This window comes from Chiloscyllium punctatum, chromosome 5 (assembly GCF_047496795.1).
Source record: "Chiloscyllium punctatum isolate Juve2018m chromosome 5, sChiPun1.3, whole genome shotgun sequence".
Lineage (NCBI taxonomy): Eukaryota > Metazoa > Chordata > Chondrichthyes > Orectolobiformes > Hemiscylliidae > Chiloscyllium > Chiloscyllium punctatum.
In genome coordinates, this window is record NC_092743.1 from 82,490,071 (window position 1) to 82,515,570 (window position 25,500).

The 25,500-nt window shown below is 39.9% G+C and overlaps 1 protein-coding gene across 3 annotated transcripts in view; it reads left to right on the forward strand.

Annotated features, from left to right (window-relative positions):
* Nucleotides 1-25,500, forward strand: part of neto1l (neuropilin (NRP) and tolloid (TLL)-like 1, like) — a 227,499-nt gene that overhangs the window by 148,033 nt on the left and 53,966 nt on the right. For all 3 annotated transcript variants that reach the window (XM_072570655.1, XM_072570656.1, XM_072570654.1), the window contains exons 7-8: nt 5,410-5,638; nt 23,894-24,007. In XM_072570655.1, the coding sequence (XP_072426756.1) occupies nt 5,410-5,638; nt 23,894-24,007 (343 nt within the window). The remainder of the gene's footprint in view (nt 1-5,409; nt 5,639-23,893; nt 24,008-25,500) is intronic.

The window sequence follows — 25,500 nt, forward strand, 5'->3', positions numbered from 1 at the left end:
GATGTTCATTAACATAAACCCTGCTATTACAAAGGCCTTGTTAGCCAGTAAAGGAAGCTTTCAAATTCGTAACATGTGCAGTATACTTTCCACAATTTGTAATCATGAAGGTTGGTAAGTGTGAGTGCAGTGGAAAGGACCTGTCCATTAAATTCTTGAACATGCCCGTACTCTAGACATTGCCCTTCATTTGCCAGGCTGTGCTCGGCCAATAGTTAGGTGGGCCCAGTTTTGAATAAAATGGAATAGATTTTGAATTTTTTTTTATTTACCTAGCTATTTTCATGAAAAATGGTGCACAGCTTGCTGAGAATTTAAAAAAAATTAAATCATCCACCAGGAATTGGTCTACATTAGACATAAACATCTATGTTATACTAATCCAATCTATGTTTTCATGTTGAACACTCACTCTACTTATCGTGAAAGGAGTACTGTGTGCAATCCTTTGCTTGCTTCTGTATCCTTAAATGTCTGTCATTTCAGAAGCCTGAGTAATTCAATATGGTAGATTACACCCAACAAGCAGACCTAGCAATACTTGAATATAAACAGAGATTTTAAAAACTGAAATGGGAAATAATCAATTAACAGTGGTTGCAGTAATGAAGTATATGATGATGTTTTATGAGAGGAAGGTATTAAGGCTTCATTTTAACATTGTATAATTACATAGTGTGATGAATTCTTTCTTAGTAGGTATAGGACACTAATAGATACTAAAAATGTGAAATAGTCAAAGGACTAAAATGGCAAAGGAAATAAGCACAGAAATGTACATGAGGAACACATGAAACTGAAGGGCCTGATAGGTTTCATACTAGAGTGTTAAAGGAAGTAACTACAGAGATAGTGAATGCTGTGTTTTTTCCAGCTCCACGCTTTTTGACTACTTAATAAGATGAATCTATAGTTTTGGGAAAAGTGTATTGGCATAGAGGACATTGCGATAAAGGACATTTTCAGAATAGTTGTCTGTAACTAGTGAAAAGTAACAGGGGTCAGTGCTGGGACCACAATTAGATTAGATTACTTACAGTGTGAAAACAGGCCCTTTGGCCCAACAAGTCCACACCAACCTTCCAAACAGCAACCCACCTAGACCCATTCCCCTACACTTAACACTACAGGCAATTTAGCATGGCCAATTCACCTAACCTGCACTCTTTGTTACTGTGGGAGGAAACCAGAGCACACGGAGGAAACCCGCGCAGACAAGGGGAGAATGTGCTAACTCCACACAAACAGTTGCCTGAGGCGGGAATTGAACCTGGGCCTCTGGCACTGTGAAGCTGCAGTGCTAAACACTGTGCCGCCCCATTTGCAGTATGTGTTAATGACTTAGATGAGAGAAGTGAATATATTAAGGCAAGGAGACAAAAAGTAAAGATGACAAAAAGAGTCTCCCAAAAGGTATGGGAAGGTTAAGTGAATGTGCAAAAATTTGGCAGATGGAATATAGTATGGGGAAATGTGAAGTTATGTACTTTGGCAGGAAGAAAAGAAGAGCTGAATATTATTTAAATAAAAAAAAACTTCAGAAATCTGCAGCACAGAAGGGTTTTTGTGCATCAATTACAAAACGCTAGTAAAGAAGGGCAGTGGGTAAAACTCATTGCTGGCCTTCAAGTCAAAAAGAATAGTATATAAAAATAGGGGAGTCTTACTAAAATTATACAAGACACTAGTTGTACCAAATCTGGTATAATGCAAACAGTCTGATCTCCTTATGTAAGGAAAGTCATGCTGATATTGGAGGTAATTCAGAGCAGGTTCACTAGATTGATCAGGGAAAAGAGGAATTTTCTTCTGAGGAGAGGTTGAGTAGGTTGTGCTCATACTTACTGAAGTTTAGAAGAATGACAGGGAACCTTTTCGGAAAACAAAGAATCTTAAGGGGGTTGTCAGAGTAGATGCTGAGAGGTTGTTTTCCCTTGTGGGAGAATCTAGCACCAGAGGGTAAAACCACAAAGTATGAAATCACCTACTTAAGACAGGGATGAGGATTTTTTCTTTCAGAGTAGAAAATCTATGGAATTCTTTACCATAGAGGGCTGTAAAGGCTGGATTGTTGTGTATATTCAAGGCAGATATAGATACTATTTTAATCAGTAGGGAGTCCAGTGTTATGAGAATAAGTTACGAAAATGTAGTTTAAGAACATCAGGTCATCCATAATCTCACTTGATGAAGGAGCTATTCTCTTAGTTAGTCCACTGAATCTTGTGCTTTGTCTAATTTAAAGAAAATGTTTCTGATCCTGAGCCAGATTGAAACATGAATCTGTTAGTCTGGTCTAGGATTGTAACTATGGATTTTGAATGAGTTAAAAAAAAACGTCCATTGAGTCTGAGCCTGAGTCTGAAGCCACTAGTGGTCTCAGGTTCAACGATGGCAATTGGATGTTCCTAGAAAACAATTGATTGAGTTTGTGTTATTAGTTGATTCGTGTGGTCAGACTGGGAATTGCTTTGGATGATTGCAGTAAGCAGATTCTGCAGCATTTTGACAATTGCATTGATTCAGTTAACTTAAGCAAAGTGGAGAGAATCAATGGAAAGAATTTTATAACAAATGTACGTGGATGAATGGCACCTCTCTCTGATACTGTCATTCTTCTAGTTAGGAGGATGGCCTGATTCCTTTTCTTGACCCAATCCTCCACTTCTTATTTTAAAAAGGAAAATAACATCACCAATTATGTGTATACAGACTATATATATTTATATACAGACTATATAATATTCAGTATCAGAAACAACTTGACTAAATTCCTTAAAATAGCAATTAACTTGTTTCAACAGGGCATGAAGGTTTAAAGTGCTTGCATATATATAAAACTGACCTTCTTGAAAAATAATACACAAAAATACACACACAAATATGGAAACACACTCCACCAAGCTTGGAGAAAAAAAAGGAATAATACTACAGAATGTTATCTTTGACTTGATAACAGTTAAATTCAGAAAAAAGACGCGAGCCATTGGAGCCTCTTCTTAGATCAGTCATGCTGGGTGAATTCTCTTTATTGAAGACAGTGATATAGATTACTATTTCTTCTTTTAAAATCCTCCAACTATGATAATGAGACCTTCAAGTGAGTTTTCAACTTGCAACTTTAGATAAGAAGTGTTCCAGAGAAAAAGAGGAAAAGAGAGAGACAGAGAGAGCAAAGATATTTCTGCATTTGTGAAGTTCTCACTGGTTGTGTTCAGAACAGCATTTCTATTGCTCATAAACTGGGTCTTGTGACTTCTTTCAGAAATGTTACAGACTTAGTGTCTCCATTCAATAATTTTGTTCTTTATAAATGAAACATTTTTGCTCCTGTAGCCAGTATCCTTTGCTTTGAAAAGTCATACTTCCAAAAATGTTCAAGTATATAAATATATATTAAAAATGCATATGTCCAGTTAATGATATTATAAATTAATGTTTTAGATAATTCATCTTCATATCAAACTCTAATTTCTGACCTGAACTCATCCAGATGAAGCAAATGGTCAAGCGTCATAGCTCAGTATGACTCAGTATGCTGTTTCCCATTTATTGTTCCATCAATAGCATGTAAATGTTAATATCCTAGTCTGTACAGTCAGTACTCAGTCACTGTCCCCTTCCACTCTTCAATTTTGGACAGTACTCATTTGATGGTTACTCAAGGAATTATATTCCAATCTATGCATACAGGCAGTTCTCCTATAATGCCATAGTTGCGCTTCAGCAAAACCTTACCAAATAGAAAATTACTTAATAGAAATAATGGAGCCTATGGGAAAAGTTTTTTTTTAAGATTAGATTCTCTACAGTATGGAAACAGGCCCTTTTGCCCAACAAAGACCCTCCGAAGAGCAACCCACCCAAACCCATTCTCCTATATTTTTACCCCTGACTAATGCACCTATCCCTATGGGCAATTTTAGCATAGCCAATCCACCTGACCTGCACATCTTTGGATTGTGGGAGGAAATCGGAGCACCTGGAAGAAACCCACGCAGACACGGGGAGAATGTACAAACTACACACAGACAGACGCCCAAGGCAGGAATCCAATGCAGGTACCTGGCATAGTGAGGCAGCAGTGCTAACCACTGAGCCACCGTGCTGCCCGGTGTTAGGGGCAGCCCAGCAAAAAATATGGTTCACAGTCGCTCAGAAATCACTCAAAGGTCGAAAGCAAAGTATAGCACAGCCTGAATGAAGGCTGAAATTACATTTATTAACAAAACAAATGTAAATTTAACACAGTACATTTAAAAAATGTAAGAAAGCTGCTGTCTGTACGCTACACCTCACAGAAGGCTGCTCTGTCGGTAGCTGACATTGGCGCATGTGCAGAATGGCACAGAGATATCGGCATGCACATCGATGCATGCGCAGAATGAAGTGCACGAACTGATCCCTGCTGGAATCGTGCTATTGCCAGCGAAGGTAAGTTTTCTCCAAAACACCATTCCGTAATTCTTCAGTGACATTTTAGCCATATCATGCTGCCGAAACATGTGTTATCCCAGAACTACCTGTATGACAAATCTGCAAGTGTCCTTGCATGTTGTCTTGATTCCCTTAACACATTCTTCCTAAAGTACAAGTCAAACACACTGAAATGTACAACAGCCTATTCTTCTGATTGTAATACCTGCATCACCTGTCAATTCCGCATTCTGGTTGGTCAATAGCCAATTAACATATAATCGCTTTTAAAATATCCTTATCAGCATCAGTGGATTGTTGGATGAGATTTATTCTCTCAAGAGTATTATGTGTTTTTCAAAGGATGTGAGTGCTGGCACAGATTTAATTGAACCATAGCAATTGACTTTTAAGTGATAGTTGCAGTTTGGCTGTAGGCATTTAGAGGTCAAAGCAGCCACTAAGTCTGAGTTAACACAGAGGTATTTTTAATCAGCCAGTTCAAATGTATTAGGACACACATCTGGAGGAGAGGAGTCTTGAACTCAGGCCTTCTACCTCAGAGATAGGGACATTACCACTGTACCACAGGAGCTCCCTGAGTGAACTTACACCATTGTGTGGTCAAACTACATCATCTGTCTGTTGGTTAACATATTCACAATGTCAATACATCACATCTGTGTCTCCATTTGAACAATTTCACGTGAGCTCCTTATTTTTATTGTTAGTATTCATTTAAAAGTGGTGTTGGTTTCTGGAATATGAAACTTGGTCCATTTCTAACAAGTTGTCAATTTACAAACTCCCTTTGCAATACATTCACTTGACCTGTAAAGTCAGTTTTCTTTCAATTAAACGTGTTCTTGCTGAAGGACTGGCTACACCACTGAATTTATCATAATTAAGCACTGGTGTAATGTGCTCTGCAAGTAGGCTGAAGGACTGATCGAAGAACATTTATTATTATGAATCTTTTTGTTCTTTCATTAGATTTACTTGAGATTTCTTGACTACGAGATGGAGAATTCAAATGAGTGTAAGCGCAATTTTGTGGCAATATATGATGGAAGCAATGCAGTGGAGGACCTTAAAGCCAAATTCTGCAGCACTGTAGCCAACGATTTGATGCTTCGCACAGGGATAGGCGTCATTCGCATGTGGGCTGATGAGGGAAGTCGGAGCAGTCACTTCCAGATGCTTTTCACATCCTTTCAAGAACGTATGTACTATTTGGATTCTTTTTCATTTCTTAAAATTGCACGACCAGGCCATATTGTACATGGTTAACAAAGGTTTCTTACATCAGCAAGAGACTTCAAAAGAGTCCTCTAATGTATAATGTCTTGTATGTTTGGCATGCAGGAAAAATCTGAAGTAACAAAATAATTGTGACATTCAGCATGAAACAATTTCTCTCAAAGGTTTAGTTCTAAGAGCCTGTGTTCAACCAGATATAGTGTCAACAATCCATCTTCATGGAATTTAACAATAAATCAATCAGTTGCCAGAAATTGCTAGGAAAGTACCGCTACATTTAAAACAAAATTGAAACAATAATTTAGGGTGAGGAAGTGATTGCCTTGGAGTTGCAAATTTCTGGAACATTTTGGGCTAATTCAGCCTTTCCATAAGAATTTGGTTTTCTTTTTCGAGGGATGTGGCCATCACTGAGAGGTCAATATTCATTTTCCATCGCTAACCACCTTTGAAGTGAGTAGCTTCCTCAGCTATTTCAGAGAATAGGTAGAGCTAACTACATTACAATGGGAGTAGAGTCATATATAGGCCAGACTGGGTAGGGATAGCTAGTTTCCTTCCTGAAAAAGACAATATTGAACAAGAAGGATTTTCACTCTCTTAGTGAGAGTGACTTCCAACGACATATTTTATGTACTAAGTGTAACTTCCACCCACTGCAATGGTAGTATTAGAGTCCAGTACTCTTGCACATTAATTAACCTGGTTCATTGGATTACTAGTCCAGTGACATTACCAGTATTAGTGGTAGTATTATTATCACCACTATTACCACATCATCCTATCACAAAAGTGACAACTCACCATCAATTCCCCATAATGCCTAGCGATTGCAGTATTTGATCAGTAAATACGTATTAAGCTCGCTGTAAAACTCTTACAGTTGTTACTTATCAAAATACAACCTTGAAGTAATAAGTTAATACTATGCTGCTCAGTTTCTCAGTGTTGAAAAGGAACAACAGAAACTATTGAATCTCACTACTGTAGACAGAAAGTCATTTCTCAGGGTGACTTGTAATTCTAAATTCAAAGAAAAATCCTTCCTTTTTATTTATGACACTTTTGTCTCCTTCTTTGAATCAAACCTTTCCAGTTTGATTTATCATCCTTCTATCATCGATAGTCACAGGTGAGGTGCCAGAAGACTGGAGGTTGGCTAACGTGGTGCCACTGTTTAAGAACTGTGGTAAGGACAAGCCAGGGAACTATAGACCTGTGAGCCTGACATCAGTGGTGGGCAAGTTGTTGGAGGGAATCCTGAGGGACAGGATGTGCATGTATTTGGAAAGGCAAGGACTGATTAGAGATAGTCAGCATGAATTTGTGCATGGGAAATCATGTCTCACAAACTTGATTGAGTTTTTTGAAGAAGTAACAAAGAGGATTGATGAGGGCAGAGTGGTAGACGTGATCTATATGAACCTCAGTAAGGCATTCGACAAGGTTCCCCATGGGACACTGATTAGCAAGGTTAGACCTCATGGAATACAGGGAGAACTAGCCATTTGGATGCAGAACTGGCTCAAAGATAGAAAACAGAGGATGGTGGTGGAGGGTTGTTTTTTCAGCCTGGAGGCCTGTGACCAGTGGAGTGCCACAAGGATCTGTGCTGGGTCCACTACTTTTCATCATTTATCGAAATGATTTGGATGTGAGCATAAGAGGTATAAGTTAGTAAGTTTGCAGATGACACCAAAATTGGAGGTGTAGTGGACAGTGAAGAAGGTTACCTCTGATTACAATGGAAATTTGAATGGATGAGCCAGCTGCATTGTGGGAAAGCAAATCTTGGCAGGATTTATACACTTAATGGTAAGGTGCTCGGGAGTGTTGCTGAACAAAGAGACGTTGGAGCGCAGATTCACAGCTCCTTGAAAGTGGAGTCACAGGTAGCTAGGATAGTGAAGAAAACGTTTGGTAAGCTTTCCTTTATTGGTCAGAGTATTGAGTACAGGAGTTGAGAGGTCATGCGGCGGGTGTACAGGACATTAGTTAGGCAACTTTTGGAATATCGCATGCAGTTCTGGTCTCCTTCCAATCAGAAGGGTAATGTGAAACTTGAAAGGGTTCAGAAAAGGTTTACAAGGATGTTGCCAGAGTTGGAGAGTTTGAACTATAGGGAGAGGCTGAATTGGCTGGGGCTGTTTTCCTAGGAGTGTCGGAGGCTGAGGTGTGACCTTATAGAGGTTTATAAAATCATGAGGGGCATGGATAGGATAAATAGACAAGGTCTTTTCCCTGGGTTGGGGGAGTCCAGAACTAGAGGGCATAGGTTTAGGGTGAGAGAAAAAAGATATAAAAGAGACCTAATGGGCAATGTTTCTACACAGAATGGCCTGCCAGAGGAAGTGATAAAGGCTAATATGATTGCATCATTTGAAAGGCATCTGAATGGGTATATGAATAGGAAGGGTTTGGAGGGATAGGGGCCGGGTGCTGACAAGTGGGACTAGATTGGGTTGGGATATCTGGTTGGCATGAATGAGTTGGACCGAAAGGTCTGTTTCTGTGATGTACATCTCTAATACTCTATGATTCTATTTTCTTTAACTCAAATCTGACTTATTTTCTATTTTGTTGTCATTTTCCTTCTGACATTTAATTTAGCAAAAAACATTGTTGGTCACATGGTTCATCCTTTCTGATATTCTGTCATTATCCTGTGAATATTTAGAAACATAGAAAATAGGAGCAGAACTAGCCATTCAGCCCTCAAGCCTGTTCCGCCATTTGATATGCTCATGGCTGATCATTCAACTCATTACCCTGTTCTCACTTTTGACCAATGTCCTTTGATGCATTAGCCCTACGAACATATCTATCTTCTTCTGAAAAAAAAAGTATTTTTTTTTTCTCAAGTGCTTTTGTTCTCAACCCTTAGTCTGTGACCCCTGGTTCTGCACTTCCCAGTCATCAGGAACAGGGTAATGAGTTGCACCCCTTGATGGGTACAGTTCCAAGAGCAGATAAGAAGCTTATCACCATCCAGGACAAAGCAGTTTGCTCAACTGGCACCACTATTACCACCTCCAACATTCCATCTCTTCACCATGATCTGTATTAACATAGCGAGGGTCCTCTGACATCACTACCCAAACCTTGACCTCCATCATCTAGAAGGACAAGAGCAGCAGGTATATGGGAGCATCCCCACCTGCCACGTCCCAGCCAAACCATCCTCCATTCTGACTTGAAACATATCACTATTCCTCTAGTGTACCACAGGTGAAAATTCCGTCTGTGCAGTTCCAGAGCCCAACTCATTCCCACTCCCTCAAGTACAATTAGTATTGGACAATAAATGCCAGTGACATTCACATCCCATGAACAATTTTTTAAGAAATTGTTCCTTTACTGTTTAATATAGACAGCATCCATATAAGTCTTTCAATCAAACTTCCCAGTAATTTTTATTCTTTTTTTCAGAGACAAAATTGCTACTGGAAGTAGGTTTTGTGTAGGACACTAGGTTTTGTGTAGGTTTTGTGTATGGCCAGACTTTGCCATAACAATCTATCTTCCTGTTTTGGCCACATTAATGATGCAATGTTGGCTGTCAGCAGGGCTTGCACCTTAAAGATATAATCCACCTTTGGCGGTGGGAAATCATCTGGTTTTATTGATGATATATTGGGACCAGGGAGGCTGCTTTACACTCCCAGGGACCCTTCTTTGAGACCGGCTTCCCATGGATCCCTGGTAAGCCAAAGGAAGGATGCTTCCATTATACTGACAGCCTTCCCATTAGACCCACAATCCTTGTGAAATCACTCCCGATAAGGATTGGAGTAGACTACCCTTCTCTATTTTGTGTGCTTTCAGGCCACTGTTGGGAAATTTGTGGAGAGAGAAAAGAAAATCTAGCAATAAGCCAACAATTACTACCAGATATTACAAAGATAATATACAGACAAGACTGGAGGCTCTGAATCTGAAAGTGCATAGCATTCATGACAAAGTAAAGAACTTGTCGGCACACATTAAAGTAAATATGACAAAGATTTTGACCGAAATATTGAGGGTTGAATGATATTCAAGAGAATTAGGAAGGTACATAAAGGTGGAGTGGTTGCATTGTTAATCAAGGATGACATTTTTACAATAGTTAGGGATTACATTGGTTCTGGAGGTCAGATAGTAGTGTCAGTTTATACGGGGATGAGGAATAGTAGGGGAAATAAATCACTCATGGGAATTGAATCAGGTCCCCTAACAGTAACTACATTTGGGGACAAAGCATACAACAAGAAATATTGGGTAATCCAGATAAGGTTCAGCAAAGATCATGGGTGAGTTTAATCTGCACACAAACTGGAAAAATCAAATCAGCAGTCGCAACTGCTGATGAGGAATTCATTTATAATAATGTATCATGGCAGGACACTTTGGTACTGACTAGGGAACAGGTTACATTCAACTTGGTGTCGTATAATGTGGCAGGATTAATTAATGACTTCAGATTAAGAGTCCCTGAGATAGCAGTGACCATAATATAATTAAATTTTAATCAGTTTGAAAGCGAGAGTGGGTGGAAGACTAGTGTTTTGAACCTAATAAGTGCAACAGTGTGGGCATGAAAACTGAGCTACCTGAAGTGACCTGGAATACTAGGTGAGGGGACATATCAGTCGAGACATACTGGTGGATATTTAAGGAGATGTTTCCAACTACTCAATAAATATATTCTTATTTTAAAGAAAGAATCTAAAGGAAAGACCTACCTTCTATGATTAACTAAAGAATTTGGGGAATAAATCAAACTTAAAGTAAAAACACCAAGTTGAGCAGCAGGTCAGGCAATTGATCAGAACATAAAGAATGGCAGACAATAACTAAAAGGTTAACCAATAGGAAGGTATTAGAATATAACAGGAAGCTATCTAGAAATGTTTTTAAAAAATGCAAGACTTTGAACAGATTAGGAATAAGTAGTGACTGCCTGTCCTCTGAAGGGTGAGAGTGGTGAATTAATCATTGATAATAAGGAAATGGCAAATTGAACAAAAACAAGTTTCTTCTGTCATTACTCTGGATTGTACAAGAAATATTCAAGTAATAGCCATAAATCAAGATATGGAAGGGAGAGGAAGAACATGGTGAAATTACGATCACAAGTGGTACTGAGCAAAGTAACAGAGCTTCAGGCTGGCAAGTCTCTGGGTCCAGAGTCTTAACAGAAGTTAATAGTTGACGTATCAGTATTAGTTTTCCAAATTTCACAGAGAGAAGCAGAAAACAGAAAGCTATACGGCAATTAGCTTGACAGCTGTCGAGAGGAGATAGAATCCCTACAGTGCAGATAGAGGCCAATGCACCCGTCAAGTCTGTACTGACCCTCTGAAGAACATTCCACCCAAATCAACCTCCCATCCATCCCCATAATCCTGCATTTAATCCACCTAACCTGCACATCTTTGGAATGTGGGAGGAAACCATAGCACCTGGTGGAAACCCACGCAGACACAAGGAGAACATGTAAACTGCACAGAGACAGGCACCCAAGGTTAGAATCAAACCAGGGTCTCCAAAGCTGTAAGGTAGCAAAGCTAACCACTGTGCTATTTAACTGGCCAACATATTCAAGTTGATTATGAAAGAGATTGTACCTATGTACTTTGAAAAATCCAAGGTAACAGAGAAGAATGCACATGCTGTTAATAAAAAGAAACGATGTTCAATCATTTTGTTGGAGTTCTTCAATGAAATAATGTGTGCTGTCAATAAAAAGAAGCCCATTGCTGTATTTGGGTTTTCATAAGGCATTTGATAAGGAGCTATATCTAAGGTTATTGTGGAAAATAGAATATCATGGGGTAGAGGCTATATATTAGCATGGATAGGAGATTTGTTGGCTGTCAGAGACTTTGCATAAATAGGGCTTTGTTTGATTGTCAGGATGTGACAGGAAGAAATTTGCATTAATTAATGCTAATGCCTCAACTTTTTATAACATTACATCAATGACTCAGATGAAGGGGACAAAGTCATGGTAACTAAATTTTTAGATGAACTATGACGGGCACAAAAGTGAAGAAGACATAAGTTGTGTAGATATTTTTAGTGAGTGGACAAAAATCTGCCAGATGGAGTATAAATTGGGAGAATGAGAAATTGTTCACTTTGGCAAAAAGAATATAAAAAACAGAGTATTACTTAAGTGGAGAATGAGTGCGGAATTCCAAGGTGCAGTGGAATTTAGGTATTTCTCAGTTTGGACAACAAAACATTCATCGCCAGGTACAGTATTTAATTAAAAATTTTAATGGGGTGCTATCCTTCTCAAAAGAATAAGAGGTAAAGTTAAGAATGTTATACTTCTGTCATACGGGTTTGCTGTGATCATATCTTGGTTGTGTGTGCAGTTTTGGTTTTCATAAGGATGACAATGCATTGGAGACAGTTCAGAGTGGGTTAAGTAGATTCATATCTAGAATGAGCAGGTTCACTTATGACTACAGATTGGACAAACTGAGTTTGATTCCAGTGGAGCTTAGAAAATTGAAGGGTGATTTTATTGAATTATATGAGATCCTAACTAATCTTGGTAGGATGGACCTAGAAAAGATGTGGTCAGTCTAGAACTAGGGGACAATATTTTAAAAGTAGGGGGTCTCATTTGCAGGGCAGATGAGAAGACTTCTCTTTATTGGTCAGTGCATTGAATATAGGAGTTGGGAGCTCATGTTGTGGCTCTACAGGATGTTGGTTAGGCCACTTTTGGAATCCTGCATTCAATTCTGGTCTCCCTACTACAGGAAGGATGTTGTGGAACTTGAAAGCATTCAAAAAAGATTGATAACGATGTTGCCAGGGTTGGAGGGTTTGAGCTATAGGGAGATCTTGAATATTCTGGAGCTGTTTAGTCCTGGAACATTGGAACTGCGGGGTGACCTTATAGAGGTTTATAAAATCATGAGGGGCATGGATAGGGTAAATAGCCAAGGTCTTTTCCCCTTGGGTGGGCAAGTCCAAAATTAGAGGGCAAAGGTTCAAAATGAGAGGGGAAAGATTTAAAATGGACCTAAGGGGCAACATTTTCACACAGAGGGTGTTGTGTGTATGGAATGAGCTGCCAGAGCAAGTGGTGGAGGCTGGTACAATTACAACATTTAAAAGGCATCTGGATGGGTGTATGAATAGGAAGGGTTTAGAGGGCTATGGACCAAGTGCTTGCAAATGGGACTAGAATAATTCAGAATATCTGGTCAGCATGGATAAGTTGGACCAAAGGGTCTTTTTCTATGTTGTGCAGTGCTATAACTTTATAGGTTGTGCAACTTTGGAATGCAGAAAATAGAAAATATGGGGTCATGAATATTTTTAAGCCCCAAATTGGATCCTTGCTGGGCAAGGAAATCACGGGATATCAGGGTAGAATGGGAATGTAGAATCTGAAAAACAAACAGGTCAACCAGGATCCTATTAAGGGCAGAGCAGGCTCAAGGGCCAACTTCTCTTCCTGTTTCATTATGTTCATAATGCTGAGGGTTTATTTTTAGTTATGAAGCAGACATTACAGCAAGCCAAATGATTACTATGCTTGCAGCTTGCAGACCCACTGCCGGTGGATTTGTAACATTTATACACACAACACTGAAGCCCTTAAAGGTGAACTCAAGGGTAAGGTACACGTGTGTAATAAATGTTGCTTTATGAGAATGTCAGTAAGATGGTGTCTGACATCAAGAATGATTGTGGGTTACACTATTTTCACAAAACAAGTTTCTCAATTTGTTTCACAAACCTCATATTATGTTCAGCTCAATGATGGCCACTATTGTGTTGATAATATCTCCTGTCAATGGAGAATTAGGAAAATTATCAGAACGTGTAAAGGAAAAGAATGTGGTAATTTTCATGTAATTTACAGTCTTTATTTACCCAGGAGGTTTAATTCTGTGTAAAATTGGGGAAACATACATTCTCATCTGTATCTATACACAATGCTTGGATATTGAAGGACGTCTTCAATCCATTCCTGATCACATGTCAATATTGAAACCAGAAACAGTGATCCCTTTGGCTGTGCTACCAGTCTGGAGGCTGATATTTAAACATTGGTTGTGTAACTGCACTTGTGTTGCAGTTTTTCAATTTGGTTATTGCAATGAATAACAAGGATGCTGTCAAAGCATTCTTACCCTAGATCTGCAACAGTGTGAAAGCTTTAGGTGCCAGAAGGATACTGGAAACAAACAACATAGAATTGGAAAACATGTTAAGAATAATTTCTCAGGCTATGTCAAGAGGCTTGAGAATATCAGAGGATGAAGGTTGCATAGGTTTTTGCTCAGAACAGCAAAGGACATATTACAGTATAAAATGGGTATTAACCCATTCATTAGAATGGAAATTATATATTTGATTTTGGCTTGCTAACTTGTAACTCTGGCTCCTAAGGTATTAAAATCAGTGAATGAAATTTTTTCATGATTAAATAGAAGATACTCATTTGATAGTACAGAATTTGAGTACTGCTGAAAAAAGACACTGACTAAGCTTTGCCTTACACACATCAGGACTATTCAGAAGAATAGCATTGAAGTGGAAAGCGTGAGAGAGGAAAGTACTCATTGTTTGCCAAGTCAGCTCTGACTGGCATAGATGTTATCATGAGCATTGGTTACATGAATCCACATCCAAATTGTCATCTGATATGTGCCAGCCTCTAAGAGCCTTTCATGGCACATGTCTAATCCACTGACAGGATGCTTCTGCACTTCAGTGCTGCACCAGGAGCTGTACCAACAACTCCCATTGTAATGTTGTCAGAAGGGGGTGATAAACATTGCTCATGGACTGGATTAGACTTCGTCTCCAAACTCTTCACTTGCTGTCATAGCACTTACTGACTCACAGGTTACCTGGTTATGCATAGTTTCCCTGCCTTGTATTGTCTTTTTGCACTTTGTTTCCTTAGTCAGATTTACAAGGCTTACATTACCAATGTCTTATCTTTAGCATAGATATGAAGGAAGGAACCTTGTCACAATGGAGAGAAGGGCAAGACTGGAGCTCAACGTTCCAGGATTTAGATGCTTCAGGCGAGATAGAGAATGATGTCAAAGAAGTGAGAAAGTTGCGTTACTGATAAGAGAAATGATCACAGCTGTACTAAGACAGAACATCTTAGAGGGCTTATCTAGCTCAGGATTAGGAAGAGTACAATCACTTTAAATGGATTTTACTACAGGCGGGTGATAAAGGAACAGATATGTGGACAGATTATTGAAAAATTTAAAAATAACAGAATTTGATGGTGGATGATTTTAAATTCCCTACATTCACTGGGACTCCGTTCGTGCCAGGGGCTTGGCTGAGAGGGGAATTTGTTAGATGTGTCCAGGATGATTTTTAAAAAACAATATACAATTAGTCCAACTAAGGAAGGGGCACTCTAGACCTGGTATGAGGGAATGAGCCTGGCCAGGTGATCAAAGTTCAGTGTGGGAGCTTCAGGAACAGTGACCATAATTCTGTAAGTTTTAAATTACTTATGGATAAGAACAAAAGTAGTCCTCAGGTGAAAGTACTAAATTAGGGGATGGCTAACTATGACAATATTAGGCAGGAGCTGGCGAATGTAGATTGCGATAGCTGTTTCAGGGTAAACCTATGTTTGGTATGTGGGAATCTTTTAAAAATCAGTTAATTAGAGTTTAGGTCCAGCATGTTTCTGTTAAAAATGAAGGGTAAAGGTGACAATATTCAGGAACCTTGGATAACATGAGAAACTGACAGCTTAGTCACAAAGCAAAAGGAGGCATACATAAGGCTTAAAATACTGGAGAGAGACAAAGCCCTTGATGAATACAAAGATAGGACCTCAGAGGGCTAAAAGTGGATATGCAAATTATTTGGCAAATAGGATTGAAGAAATTCTCAAGGCATTTTATGCATACATAAGAAGAAGAGGGTAGCTAGGGAAAGGGTAAGTCCACTCAAGGACAATGGAGGGAATTTGTGTGTGGAACCGGTTGAAGTGGGTGATGTCCTTTATGAATACTTTGCATCATTGTTTGTAAAGGAGAAGGATATGGTGGATGGCGTGTCTTGGGAGGGGTATGATGATATAGGAAGTCATTAAGTAATTTGAATGCATTAAGGAACATATGTCTCTGGGACTTGTTGGGATCCATCCCAGCATGCTGAGGGAGGCAGGTCAGGAAATTGCTGGGACTTTTTACAAAATCTTTCTATCCTCATTAGTCACAGGAGAGTACTTAGAGGCCTGGGGAATAGCCTACATTGTTCCTTTGTGTAAAAAGGGCAATAAAAATAATCTGGGAAATTACAGACCTGTGAGCCTTTATGTCAATGGTAAGGAAATTATTGGAGAACATTCTTAGGGATAGGATTTACTCACATTTGGTAAATATGGACTTATTAACAAAAGGCAGCATGGCTTTATGTGAGGAAGGTCGTGTCTCACAAACTTGATTGAGGTTTGTGAGGAACTGACAAAGATAATTGATCAAGGTGTGGTGGTGGATGTTGTATATATGGATTTTAGCAAGGCCTTTGACAATGTCTCTCATGACAGACAGATACAAGAGGTGAAGTCATTTGGGATCCATGGTGAGCTTATAAGATGGACATAGAATGGGTTTAGTCATAGAAGACAGAGATTATCAGTGGAAGGGTGTTTTTCTGTTTGGAGATCTGTGACCAGTGGTGTTCTGTAGGGATCAGTGCTGGGACCCCTATTGTTTCTATATATAAATGATTTGGAGGAGGATGTAGGTGAATTGATTAATAAGTTTGCAGACAATACAAAGATTGGGGGAGCTGCAGTTAGTGAGCACAATTGGCAGAGCAGATAGAAGGATTTAGGTAGGCTGGAGACCTTGGATGGTTAAAGGGCAGATGAAGTTTAATCCAGACAGATGTGAGGTGATGCTTTTTGGGAGATCTAATGCAGGAGGGAAATATGCAATAAGTACAAAACTATTCACGTCATCAACATACAGAGGGAATTCAGCATACAGGTCCACAGTTCACTGAAAGTGGAAACAGATGTGGATAAAGTGGTCAAGAAGGCAGAAAGCATGCTTACCTTCATCTTTCAGGGCACAGACTATAAAAATTGGCAAGTCATGTTGCAGTTGTACTGAACGTTAGTTAGCTCACATTTGGAATATTGTGTCCAGTTCTGGTTGCCACACTACCATCACCTCAATCCTTCATTCAAGATGGCAGCAGAATAAAGCTCCTTCAAGAGCTCATCCACTCAGTGCTTTTTTTTTTCTTCTTTTCTCGCTATTCTCCTCCTTTCTTCTGGTTCTTTGGTTTTTGTAACTTGGTCATGAAGGTAGCAATGGCGGAGGCTTGGGGAATTTGATGGTCGGCAGCATCGTGGCTTCATCAGTGTCTGGAGCAGTGCTGGACCTGGACTCTTGAAAGACAGCTGACATGACAATGGAGCATGGCAGCAGATGGACCCAGCACAGAACCGGATGGTGGTAGCAGTGGCCAGCAGCAAAAGCTGGCACTAGGGACTTACGAGCAGCAGCGAGACCTGATTAAAGCTGACAGTGGCAGTCGGCAGTGAGGGCACCTGGTGAAAGCAGGCACCTCTTAACTCAGCACGAGTGAAAGTATGCCCAGCACAGGGGAGAACAAGCTGGGAAAAGCCCACCTTGAAGCATCTGCAGGCCCATGGCTTAAGAACAGAAAATAATATTTGATTTTTTCAATGTTATTTCTATATTTTTCACTTTCATACTAAGAAGACTGTAGAGCTGAATTTTTAAAAAACTTATTTCTTTATTTTTCTATGTAACTAAAATTTTGTACCGAAGTATTTTGTATCTAAGATGGCTCCATATGTGGCAACATTGTAGACATCTCACAGTACCCCGCATATGAGTACCCGTGACAATAAAACCTAAATCTAATTTAATCTTTACCAGAAGGATGTGAAAGCTTTGGAGATGGTACAGAAACAGTTTACAAGATGTTGCCTGGTTTGGAGGGTATTAACTATGAGAAGAGATTGGACAAACTCAGTTTGTTTTTGCTTGAACGTTGCGGGATGAGGTGCAACCTGGTAGAAGTTTACAAAATTAGGAGATGCATGGAAAGAATGAACAATTGGAGTCTTTTTCCCAGAGTAAAAATGTCAACTACTAGTGGACATAGGTTTAATGTAAAAGAGGATAAGTTTAAAGGAGATGTGAGAGGCATTTTTTTTTACCCTGAGCATGGTAAGTGTCTGGAAGGCATTGCCAGACAGGGATGATGGAGGTGAATACAAAGCCAACATTTAAGAGGCATTTTGACAGATATATGAATAGATAAGGAATAGAGGAGCAGTAGGCGAAAGTGGGTATTGCAGATGCTGGAGATCAGAGTCAAGATTTGAGTGGTGCTGGAAAAGAACAGCAGATCAGGCAACATCTGAGGAGCAGGAAAATCAATGTTTCAAGGGCTGTGTAGATGCAAAAGGGTTTTAGTTTGGACAAAAACTACACACACAATATGTCCACACAGTCTTGCAGTGCCAAAGGGCCTGCTGCTGTTCTGTATTGTGTTCTTTGTTAGCTGTGAGCAGACCTCAGTCAAGTCAAGAGGGATAGCTTGCACTCAGTGGGTAAATAAGTCAAGAGCAGCCTTCGCTATCAGTCCAGGGGCCTGAACACTGTCATTCAGAGCTGGATGCTCTCCATACATTCAGATCTTTAAATAAAGGGATACACAAAATCAAGTGTAGATGAGTTTTATAGATGTTTCTGATTGTGAATGACTTGTGTTTAGCTGGGAAGGGGTGGGGACGGGGGACTTATTTGTTGTATCTTTTGATTTAATGTGCTCAATTTGTCTGTTCCTTGCCTTGATGAATCCATCATGGGTTTCTTAGGAGCTAAATAAATGGCTGCAGATACTCTATACCAGCTCTTTTCTCTTCCTCTGTCGCTAATCCTCTGTCTGTACAACTTATACTGGGTGTTATGGTTCCTTCGAACCAGTGCTCTGTGGTCATTCCTTCTGAATGCTGTGGAGGGAATATGAGGTTAAGGAGAAGGGAGTTGCTCTCATGTTAAGAGCTGGGGCTGGGTCCTTGTATTTTTAAGCTGCGATAAATTCCTGATCAGTAGGGCAATCAAGGGCTGTGAAGAAAGCGCAGGAAAATGAACATGAAGAGTGTCAGATCAGCCATGATCCTATTGAACGATGGAGGAGATTAAAGGGGCAAACGACCAATTTCTGTTCCTATTTTATGTGGTCTTATGTTAACACTCTTACTGATGTACCCATTGCTTGCATCTTTGGTGGTGTCATTGTTCCTCCTGCTGGTAATTATTTCCCCTCTTGTCAATGTTATAATAAGTACATAGTTCCTTGACTGATTAGGGTCAGAATCAAATGCTTCCAACCTGATCGAGAAGACTTTTTCCAAAAGGGAAATGTTGGGCTCGTGGTAGTTTCTCTGAGGTATTGATCCAGAGGTCTAGGCCAGCGTTTTGGCTACATGGGGTTGAATCCAGTTAACGAAAAGAATATGGAATAGACAGCTGGCCTAATGATGACCATTTCAATTGTTCTAAAAATCCATCCCTTTAGGGAAAGAAATCTGCCATCTTTGCTTGGCATATATGTGAAACTTGACCCCAGCTGTATGATTCATTCTTAAATGCCCTGTGGGAAATTAGGGATGGGAAATAACTGTTGGTCTAACCAGTGTTGCCCACATCCCATTAATGAATTTTTAAATATCTTTTCTAAAATGTGGCTGAAGTGAGTGTATGGTATTTGCTTTCTATTGTTATGACCAGGCCCTGGGTGAGGAGAGATAATCTGGCTGCCCCTTTATATTCACCCATCCCCTTGTCTGGTTGCAAGAAGATTAATTTGTGGATGCCTTTCTCCCAGGCACAGATGAACTTAAGTTTTAAAAGGACCCACTTTAATCAGGCTTGTTAACTTATTGAGTTAACAAGAGTGAGTTTATTAATTACTAAATCTGAGGAAATATATAGAAACACAACACAGGCACACACAGATTAGAACGAAGAGTTAAGTCCAAAAAGACAAAAGAAAAATAAAATCTATGTTGAAAGGTCTCTGGATTACTAACCAACAATGGATAGTTGAAGTTCGCAGCTGTTAAATGGAGGTTACTTGGAAAAAATGATGTTGATAGTTTAGCAATCAATTTTCGAGATTTATGAATCTATAAGCTGATTGAAGCTTCTTTGTTCTGATGACTTTTCAAAATGGCTTAAATTATCTGAGTGACAGAGAGACAGTGAGTGTCTTTACCTGCAACACAGGAATAACCAGGGGATAGTTTCTCGACTCTAAACCTCATAGCATGCTTTGGTTCAAACCCAGGATGCTGTATTCAGCTCCACTAGTCCACTGTAGTCAAATTGAAACTATTTTTTTTAAACTCCTGTCCTTGTACATTCTTCAAAGGGAGAAACAAAAATGTTTCTGCAGTTTGGGATTTAATCACAGAGAGAGTTTGCTATGGAGTAGTGGGTTGTCAGCTCCTTATTGTTTTTCTAGTCAAAAGAGATTACAGTTCAGTCTGTTTACTTACTCTTCCTCCAGACAGCCATTTACTTTCCAGCAGTAGCCATTTTTCACATTATCAGCCATCTTTTAAAATATACGCTTGGAATTCCAACTTAAAAATGGTCACAGTACTTTGGAGATATGACCCATCACATAACACTTTGCATAACCTTTGGACTTAACCGTAACTAGACATAAAAAGAATAATCCATAGCAGAGTAAATTTAACCTTGAATATTGATTAGCAAAAGTCATTATCTGTCTTGCAGTGGCTGGTATGATTGATGTTGGCTGCTTAATTGTTTTTGAGACTGCAGTGATGATATATTCCTATGTTTCCCAGTTTGTCAAATGTAAGGTGAGATTACAGAGAACTGAAATGAGCTTGTTAGCAGCACGTCCATCATTGAAAGCAGGAAACAATGCTGTGCTGGTCACCTGCATTAGGCAGTGGGAATGCATGAAAACTTGTTTTTTAACAGTGTTCCAACCATGTCAATTTTCCTTCATTTCCATATGTAGGCAATGTACGTGTAAGTTTACAAAGGCAAGCAAGGGCCTTTATTTATAGTTGAAAATTGAGCTTCATCAGAGTTTGCTTGACAGTTGTGTGACTATATCACCATCTAATGGTCATATATTTTACTACAAGCTCGAGAGTGAGGATATTATCTTGGTCTGAGGGATGTAGCGTCTATTCATCACAACCATTATGACTCTGCAAGAATACAGAATCCAAGATGTGTGTTTATCCTACTGGCAGAAAATAGACCACTGCACTGATTCAGCCTGAGACAGTTATCACAATGGGAGTGGAAAATGGTCACAGGACAAAATAAAACTTACATTTATTTAACCTTACGAGGACATTGTAAAATAATTCACATAAAACATATTACATAATGTGTATAAGGCCAGATCTCAGAGCAAGAAGGGAGGCGAAAGAGCTGTCTGCCTTCGAAAATGAGAGAGTAATGTTACTAGAACAACTGTGAGAGTCCCTTTGAATAATTTCAAAATCTTTAGACGTCCATCTGGAGTGTTTGACAAACTGCATTTAGATGCTGTGCTGCATGATTTATAGGGTCATAGAGGCATACAGAACGGAAATAGGCCCTTTGCCCAATTCATCCATGCTGACCAGGTTTCCTAAACTGAGGTAGTCCCATTTGCGTGCATTTATCTTACATGGATAGAAAAGGAGTAGATGCATGTAACTATCCAAATGTCTTGTAACTGTTTGTAATTGAACCTGTTTCCACTACTTCCTCTGGCAGTTTGTTCCACATTTGCATCACCTCCTGTGTGAAAATGTTGTCCCTCTGGACCCTTAAATCATTTCCCATTACCTTAAACTCATGTGTCTAATTTTGGACTCTCCTACTGTGGGGTAAAGACCTTGGCTATTCACCATACCCATGTCCCTTGTGATCTTATAAACTTCTATGAGGTCACCCCTCAGCTTCTTATGCTCACTGTTTTATATTTGTAACACACAAGTTACATGATTAAGTTCCCTAAAAGGAAATCTCATGGTATATTGGATTTTTAACACAATCCTTCATTTTGAGTTTCCAGTATAAAATAGTTTTGGGACATATTTTTTAAAAATTCTCAAAGAAAGTCCTTGTACACATCCATCTGCTATAACGAAGGCCTCCAAGCCCTCCGTTTCTTCCTCTCCCACCGACCCAACCAGTATCTTTCCACCGACACACTCATTTGATTGGATGAACTGGTCCACGCCCTCAACAATTTCTCCTTCGAATCGTCCCACTTCCTTCAGACCAAAGGGGTAGCCATGGACACCTGCATGGGCCCAAGCTATGCCTGCCTCTTTGTCAGGTACATGGAACTGTCCATTTTTCGCAGCTACACCTGCACCATTCTCCATCTTTTCCTCTACTACATTGATGACTGTATTGGCGCCACCTAATGCATTCATGAGGAGGCTGAACAGTTCATTAAATTCACGAAAAACTTCCACCCTAACCTCAAGTTCACCTGGACCATGTCAGACACCTCCCTCCCCTTCCTGGGGCTCTCCATCTCCATTTCTGGCAACCAGCTCAACATAGACATCTATTTCAAACCCACCAACTCCCACAGATACCTGGAATACACCTCCTCCCACCTACCTATGCCCCCCACCCTATAAAAATGCTATCCCTTACTCCCAATTCCTCAACTTCAGCTATATTTGTTCCCAAGCGGACCAATTCCAGTCCAGAACATCCCTGATGGACTCCTACTTCAAGGACTGCAACTACCCTCACACGTGGCCAACAATGCCCTCCAACTCATTTCCTCCATTTCCCGCAGTTCCTCCCTCGAATCCCACCCCTTCAATCGCAACAAGGACAGAACCACCCCACCACCCCAGGTCCTCACCTGCCTCTGGATACATCCTCATTATTTCAGCCACCTAAGGTCAGACTCAACCATTAGAGATATATTATCCTCCCCACCTCTATCTGTGTTCTGCTCTGTGGCAAACACTTCAACTCCTCCTCCCTCTCCGCCAAAGACATGCAAGTCCTGGGCCTCCTCCACAACCAAATTCTAGCCACCCAGCACCTGGAGGAAGAACACCTCATCTTCCGCCATGGGACCCTCTAACCACAAGGGAACAATGTCAATTTCACCTGTTTCCTCACGTCCCCTCCCCTCACTTTATCCCAGATCCAACCCTCCAACTTGGTATCACCCTCGTGAACTGTCCTACCTGTCCACCTTCCTTCCCACCTATCTGCTACACCGTCCATTCTGACCTCTCACCATCATCACCTACCTTCATTTACCTATCACATCCCCAACTATCTTCCCCCAGTCCCACAACCCTCACATTTGTCTCTCAGCCTCCTCGCCACCCTGCCCCACATTCCTGATGAAGGGCTTATGTTCAAAACGTTGATTCTCCTGCTCCTCGGATAATGCCTGACTGCTTGTGCTTTTCCAGCGCCACACTTTCTGACTCTGATCTCCAGCATTTGCTGTCCTCACTTTCTCCTACTATTCTATAACTGGTCTTCTGAGCTTTGAAAAAGTTTTCATTTTGAAGGTTTTAAGACTGTTGCAAAATTACATTAATATTCATGGAAACTCACCATAGACACGTACCAGAGGGCTTTTGGGGTGCAGTGGCAATGTCCCTACAAGAGGAGGTGGTGGCTTACTGATAGTATCGCTGGATTGTCAACCAATGTCTGGGGACCTGTTTCAAATTATGCCAAGGCAAATGGTGGAATTTGTATTCAATCAAACATCTGGAATTAGGAGTCTAATGACTACCATGAATACATTGAGCATTGTCAGAAAAACCCATCTCATTTACTAACATCCTTCAGGGAAAGACACTGCCAGTGTTACCTGGTCAGGCCTCTGTGGGACTCCAGACCCACAACAATGTGGTTGACTCTTAACTGCCTTTTAAGAAATTAGGGAGGAGCAATAAATGCTGCCTGGTCAGTAATATTCTCATCCCATGAATTCGAAAATATCTATAAACATTCACCACGTTTGGGATCTGAACAAGTGCATGGCGGTAAGTCAATTTCAGTTTACATTCAAAGAAGTGAGGGTGGTGAATGGTGTTGTTGACTGAAAATGTCTGCTGGTTAGCATATATTTCAACAACGCAGTACATGTAGATGCATTGGAGCTGATTTTGTGTGTATTCTTGTTTCTTTTGTAGCCCCCTGTGATGGTAGCGCATTCTTTTGTCACAGCAACATGTGCATCAACAACACATTGGTCTGCAATGGTGTCCAAAACTGCGTATATCCTTGGGATGAGAATCACTGTAAAGGTAATCACTTTCTTCCCCTGTCCTTTATGAAGAAATTGTCCAACTAAAATATATGGATCTTCTTCCATTTTTCTTTGAACTTTCTAGATCTTCAAGCAGGATATATACTTCCAAGGAATGTCAAAAAAAAACTTTTGTTAAGCTCACTGATCCAAGTCATGCACTTTGGACTACATAAGATGTGTTTTGGCTTGTGTTGTGCTTTTTTCAAGGAGTGAACTGTTTGTCTTGCCTTTGAATTCTGAAAATATTTGAGATGGAGTAATTTCCCAGTTATTGATCAGAGAACTGCTGATCAGCTGACAAGGAAAGGGTAATAGTTGCAGACTCACGATAAAAGGTCTGAGTTTGGTACACCTTTTATATAAAGAACACACTGCATCTCTAGATCTATCAAATAAACTCATTGTTGCTTGGACTTTCTGACTGAGTAGCAGAGATGGTGTAACTCTTTACATGGTATGAGTTCTAGATCTAAATTTGTATTTACTTCTTGTGCATAAACACAACATTGACAAGGTTAAAAAAGATAGATTTAAAGGCAAATAGTAAATGCAGTTTAATTTGAAAGAGAATAGGTGTTGGATTTTGTAACACTGTGAGAGTCTTCTGAAAAATAATGTTTGGGTTGCACGAAGCAGTTCAGAAACATGTTCCGTTCAGATTATGTGAAGATTGATGCAGGGAATGGCAACATTCTTTGGAATTCCAAACTTTGGAAAAATCAACCTTGATTTTTGAGCATAGGAATCATCTTACTTAACCCCATCTGAAATCAAAATGGGCCGGAATCTAATAGAGATTGTGGAAGGACTTCACATGTTGAGACCTGACCATTGCTCAAGAAATTCCTTTTTTCCATCTGTCTCAAAGTTGCTGCTCTTCCCTCTTTGCGACACAATTCTGCAGGTATGGGTTGGGCAAGTTCAGAAGTATGTAGTGATGATGTAGAGTGGGAAGGGTAATGTAACTTTTTCCCCTGTCTATCTTACGCCTGTCATACATGAAAGCTTGTTCTAAGAATCAAGCAAGTAACTGTAATAGCTCTGATACAAGAGCAAAATGATATGAATACCACAATAAATAAAAGCAGAAAACTTAGGAGGTTCCTAGGGTTACAGCTGTAGTAAAAGATTGTTGATTTGAAATGCTAACTCCGTTTTGGGCTGCCAGACCATTGAATTTTTACAATAATATCTCTCTCTTGTATGAAGATGACTCTCCTGTTCCTCGGATGCTGCCTGACTGTCTGAGCTTTTCCAGTGCCACACTTTTTGACTCTGAAGACGTTGATGTCTATTGTTGGTGGATCTGGTAGCTCAAATTCTTATTTTAACCAGTAACAAATTAGGTTGATATTTGTGAAGTGCAGTGCTCTAATGCCGCTCACAGGAGTCTTATCAAGACCACAAGGTATTGGACTAGGGAACCAAAAGCTTGGTCAAAGAGCTTGGTATTACGGCTGAAGCACCAGTGGTGAAGAATTTAAAACC